Source organism: Neopsephotus bourkii, unplaced genomic scaffold, assembly GCF_033783945.1.
Source record: "Neopsephotus bourkii isolate Nb327-2 ecotype Australia unplaced genomic scaffold, CSIRO-AGI_Nbou_v1 NB_1358, whole genome shotgun sequence".
Classification (NCBI taxonomy): Eukaryota; Metazoa; Chordata; class Aves; order Psittaciformes; family Psittacidae; genus Neopsephotus; species Neopsephotus bourkii.
Genome location: NW_026901837.1, coordinates 4161103 through 4167102, shown reverse-complemented (window position 1 = coordinate 4167102; position 6000 = coordinate 4161103). Strand labels below are relative to the sequence as shown.

At 36.0% G+C, this 6000-nt stretch overlaps 1 protein-coding gene across 2 annotated transcripts in view; it reads right to left on the bottom strand.

Annotated features, from left to right (window-relative positions):
* Positions 1 to 1224: 1224 nt before the first annotated feature.
* SLC16A10 (solute carrier family 16 member 10) overlaps positions 1225 to 6000 on the bottom strand; it is a 71377-nt gene continuing 66601 nt past the window's right edge. For both annotated transcript variants that reach the window (XM_061366830.1, XM_061366829.1), the window contains 2 exons: positions 4418 to 4646; positions 1225 to 3345 (listed from right to left, as the gene is read on the bottom strand). In XM_061366830.1, coding sequence (XP_061222814.1) covers positions 3110 to 3345; positions 4418 to 4646 — 465 coding nt within the window. In that variant the 3' untranslated portion in view covers positions 1225 to 3109. The remainder of the gene's footprint in view (positions 3346 to 4417; positions 4647 to 6000) is intronic.

Sequence of the window (6000 nt, the reverse complement as noted above, 5' to 3'; positions counted from 1 at the left end):
AAAATTTATTTACATTTACTCAGTGAAAATAAAATTGAGTATTTGGTGCTTTTTGTCTCCTAGTTTTCAAAATAGCAACCATTTCTACATTATTCAGTTGGGAGGTTTTTTTATAAGCATACTAAATAGTTGCTATTTGTATTGGGGTTTACTGTTTGGGGTTTTGTTTCTTTCTAAAGGGAGACAACTAACCTCGTTGTTAAAACCTCAGGGCATGTAGAATCCAGTATATCTCTAAGTAAGTTTCTCATGGGTTAGTTAGCCTCACTGCTAATAAGCTGAAATTTACTTTCATTTTAACAGCATCTTATCCAGCTTTTGGACACAATCTTCTTATGCTTGTGTTCAATAAAGAGCATTTCTATTGGACATTTTCCCCACAGCTACAAGCTAACACTAAAGATGCTAACGAATTCTCATGCATTAATCCTTTTTCTTTTTTTTTTTTTTAACCTATTCAGAAAAGTCTTCTTTTCCACTAAAGCCTTTTCAATTTTAGCATCATTGTAAAACAAGTGCTGGTATCAGAAACAGGTTCATTATTCCTGCATCAGCACAGCAGCATAGCTTCCTCAACCCTAAGTCTGCTTCCTTCTTGTCTGACATCCCAATCACTAGCCGTTTTTAACGTAACAACCAGTCCTAAACATCTATTCACTCACTGTAGTACCCTCTTCCCGGAGTCTCTGGGGTTTGGTTTGGGTGAGTTTTTTTCTTTCTTTGTTTAAAATGCTGTCCGTCATATTTGTGAGCATAATTTACATTTTTGCTTAAATATGAGCTTGGATTTTTATGTACAGATACATTTTAAAAGCATATGGCAATAATAAATTCATACTATCATTATACTATGTCTGTATCATTTCTAAAACAATTATTTTAGGTTCTCTCCCAGATAATTCATATAGATACAGAGCAGCAAGTCAAGAAGATGCTATAATTACGTCAAGATATCTGGTCACAATGATTTCCAGTGGCAGTAGTGCTAAAAAGCAGCCTTGTTTTGGTTAAAAACTCAATGCTGAAACACATGAAATGTAAGATCTGTGATCTTATTTTTCATAACAAAGCAATAGGAAACAAGAGGCTTTTACCACGCTTACTCAACACCTGCATTGACCATATAGATAATACTGAATGTCATGGTCTGCAAAAATACTCTAGACAATAACAGAATAGGCTGTTAACATCACTTTTTGTAATGAATACAGCATTTTATAGCCATTTTAATTAATAGTATGCATATTTTAATGACATTTTTAGAAGTACTTACAAAGTAAATTTTACAGATTGGTTTGGTGTTTTTTGCTATGTCCAAGTCCCTCCCATATGCATCTAACATTTTAAGACTTAGTTCTCTCGTGTAAAACAAGGACTGGAATTCTGCAGTATATAAAAGGTATGAGCTTTGATCTGCAACAATTAGGATGCTTTTCATTATTATATTTAAAGAACTTTAAGTTGATGTAAACATTCTATTTAATAGTATTGCTAATACAGTGTTTTATATCACAAATGTACATGGGTCTTCTGAGCATTTTACTACAACTATGGAAAAAAATAATTAAAATAGGACAATAAAAATCAATCTTAAAACAGTTTGCCTCCGTGGTTTATGTAAAGAACAGCTATTGCTGTTGATTAGGAAAATGCACTTAAATGTGCATTTTGTCTCCAGATCACATTTAGTTTACTCTTTGCTATGACATATCTAAACAAGAAAATGAAAGTTATTCACTGAACAGACCTGAAATAAAGAATGATTATGTATTTCACTGCATGGATGATCCATATCCACAAATAAACAATGTACTTGGAAGTGTTTGATGATAAACTGAAAAGCAGTGTTTTCATCTCAAAATATTATGCTTTCAAATATTTTTCAAAGAGGTTTTCAGAAATACCTGCTTGAAAAACAGTGCATAATACCCAAGAATACATAAGTAAGTAACAGGTCTGTATGTTTAGTATGTTAAGCAAGAAGTAGGAGAGGCAAAGACATTTTATACACTAATAAAATATGGTGCTACATCCTACATGCAATTGAAAACAGCTATAAAGATCTATAATAAACCTGCATGTTCACTTAGTGCAAAAAATCTTTAACTACTAAATGCCATTTTTAACAGGTTGTGTATATTTCTACATTAAAAACAACTTATTATTGCACTTAGAATGTATCGTTTAAAGCTGTCTTGGTTTTAAGAATAAAAAAATAAATGTAACAAGTACAACAGAATCATTTGAAATTTAGACTAATTCACAATACTGTTCCAAAGTCTTACTGTCAGTACAGTTTCCAAACTGTCAGCTCTTCTGAGGTTTAGCTGAAAACAAACACACACATATACATTAATAGTATTGCCTTCAACAAATAAAAAAAAAACCTATCATTCAGCAGCTTTACTTCTGAATGTGTTTGCACTTGCAGCTGAGTTTGCACATATTCAAAACCTGAGCCCATCAAAAATTCCATCCCTAATGTTCTTTGTCTGGGCTACCTTGAAAAGGCGAATGCAAAAGCAGGCGACTGTTCAAGCAAACTGAGCAGGCTCGGCTATTTAGAGGAAATTAAACAGATGGTTCATAATTTAGCTTTCTAAAGCAAGATGATTTCAGCAGGAGTTAAGGGAATTAAAGATATGCATATTCATGATACAGAATTATAAAAGACTGTAAAACAGTATGAGAAACTTCAAAAACGACATCAGTGATCAGAGCTACAACCTTTTCCAGTATGAACACCCATGGCTGTTCCTGCATTGGATGGACCAAAAAAGTTATTGAAGAATCCTAGGTCAGTGAACCAAAACCAGTTTTCACACTCCCAGAAATAGGTTCTGATGAACTAAAAAAATACTCTCTTCACACACAGAATCACTACACATGTACACACTAATGCTACAAAACTTCAAATACCTTGAAAATGTGGCTTGAAATCAAACTCAATGACTCATAAAAAAGTTCAATGATATAAAACCCCCATATGGCAGTTTTGCTATTTGAGCAATAGCTCAAGACTTCTTCAGTATCATGTAGTATCTTCAGCCAAAAAGTACAAGTCTAGCTTCAGTAGAGGGTGGCTGGGCTGGTACAGGAAAATAAAGCATCAAAACCCAGATTCCATTTCTTTGACTGGCTTTTCTGTAGTGCTCGACACCAAAGCGCTTTCATTTTCCAGCATTTTCTCAGTAGTTTCTGCATCAACAGGTTTTCCTCTTCCTTTTAACTTCTGCCGTTCATGGACCCAGGGGATGAAACATAATATAGCTCCACCAATAAGGGGAGGGACTCCAGCCAGGTAGAAGGCTACATCATAGCTGCCAAGGTGATCATGCAACAAACCTGTAAAGACAGGAAGTTACCACAAATAAATAACGGGGCCTTGGGGGTCTACAAGTATGTGTTTTCTTTGGATTCAGAAACTTGAGAGCTGGCACAGATTATTATAACCACTGATAAGACTTACTGATGGCCAAATGTAGGTCTGTATACATTGTGAGGTACTCTAGAGTTGATTTAAAGATTCCAAGTAATGAAGAACCCAGTGCGTCACCACTCCACTGCTTAATCACCACCCATCACGGAGACATTGTTGTGATATCACGAGTGATGGTTTTAGACTAAAAGAGGGGACATTCAGACTGGATGTGAGGAAAAAAATAAAATAATCTTTACAATGAGGGTGGTAAAATACTGGAGCAGGTTGCCCAGAGAGGTGGCAGGCATGCCAGCCCTGGAGACATTCAAGGCCAGGCTTGATGTGGTTCTGAGCAATCTCACCTAGATGAAGATGTCCCTGCTCATTGCAGGGTCAGCTTGGAGTCCTTCTATAACTGTCACCTCAACAGCACAGAAAATGTCAGGTGCTCAATCTAACTGTACTCCTTTTTTGAGGAATGCTTTACATCTGCATAACTTAACAAAAAAGACTGAAGCAAACTTTGGAGTATTACATAGAGAGTATTGTAGTATTATCTAAGTTCCATAAATTAATAACCCATGAGCAGTATTTAAATTCACCATATACTCTGTAGCACATACTGAGAAATCTTCCAATTTAAGTGTACTACATAGTATGTAGAATAGAAAATACATCCAGAAAGACATGCAACCATAGAAAACATATTAGCAGCTACAGACCATAGAATAGTTAGGGTTGGAAAGCACCATACGATCACCCAGTTCCAACCCCCCTGCCATGGGCAGGGACACCTCACACTAAACCATGTCACCCAAGACTCCGTCCAACCTGGCCTTGAACACTGCCAAGGATGCAGCATTCGCAACGTCCTTGGGCATCCCATTCCAGTGCCTCACCACCCTCACAGTGAAGAGCTTCCTCCTAATACCTAACCTGAACTTCCCCTGTTTAAGTTTATGCGTATCTGTTATGTTTAAGCATATCTATACTTACCTGCAATGGGTGGTCCGACTGTCATAGGTATTGACATGAGTCCCAGTAGAAACCCTATGGCCTGGGAGACATCCTGAGCCCCAACAAGCTCAAAGGCAATAGGAGCCATAATGCATATGAAGCACCCATCAAACAGTCCCATTAAGAGACAGACAGCAATGAGACCTCCAAAGACATTGCACAGTGGAATCATCATAGACATCAGGCCAATGAAGAAGAACGAGGCCACCTAAACATGATCAAGGAGAAACAAAAATATGTTGCATCAAATCAACAAAGATTAAGGCAATAGGTGGGCTTTCTTACATTTGTAGTGAATTAAGCTCTCTGCCTGTATTTACTTTAAAGTAAATGTAAGCAGAATCCATGGACTACCACTGTCAGAAGTTACATACCAACGTAAAACACACACATATAACTGTCATAACATGCAATCAAAAAAATTCCACTACCCATTTCACAAGTTTTCAAAATGCATTTGTAATGAACTATACTGCAGGGGTTATATAAGGCCATTTCTTGTGCACCAATAGCTTTTGAAGTTACCCTCTGCTTGTTTCACAAATGAAAGCCAAAAATACCAGAAGTTTAATACAGCTAATGCTCTATAATTGGACTCATCCCTGCTGTAATTAAAGGTAAAAATATCAGTATTATGAGTGATTACTTCAGGATGCTTATATTCAACAGAGGTGTAATGTGGAAGTCTCATTTCAATTTTTCCATGTATTTTCCTCTACTCCTGTGGCCATGCATACTTACAAATACTTTATATTTTAATCTTAAATTAAGATTGTTATATTTGTTGTAAATTAAAGGAATAAAACTGTCTTCTAGAAAAATGAAGCTGAATTAGAAAGAAAACAAAACAGTAAAGAGTTTTGCTTATGCACCATCCATATGTCAGGACAGGAAACTGATGTCCCGCCTAACTGCGCAAACATAGTTTCCAAACAAGACATATGAATTGCACATGCAGACCACTAAAGAAAAACATTGTCACTTAAGAATTATTACACATCACCATTTTTTTTTTATGGATAAGTGATATCAAAAATTACTTCACTAGAAAAAGTCTTCAAGCAGACAGATACATTAAACTTAATTTTCAGGACAGCATAGCAATTCTTTAAGTTAATTTAGTTGTAATGCAGTTATCTGCATTTTCACTTTTTATCTTAATATTGACATATCCTAAAAGTGTACCAACGGGTATTAAATGAATGAGATACAGTACCAGCCTCTCATTAGAGAATCTAAAGTTACCTAACTATGGTAACAAATGCTCCGTCTTCAGAAAGGTGGCTCTCCTGTTTTCAGTAATGTAGTACATATAATAGCCATTAGATGTCTCCCTTGTTACTCATTTTAAATAACAAGAACACCCAGCAGTTGACAACGTGAGTTTTTAGCTAAAGCTTTTCCAAAACTCTACATGAACACTGCTACGTTCTCAAAAAATATCATTTATAAGCTTGGAGGGTAAAAGTGTATGCTCTCCTTCACCTCCAAGCTTCAGCATTTCTGGAAGCTGTGCCTTTTTGCAAGTAACCCTCTTCATTCAGCAAAATTTCCTCAGCTAA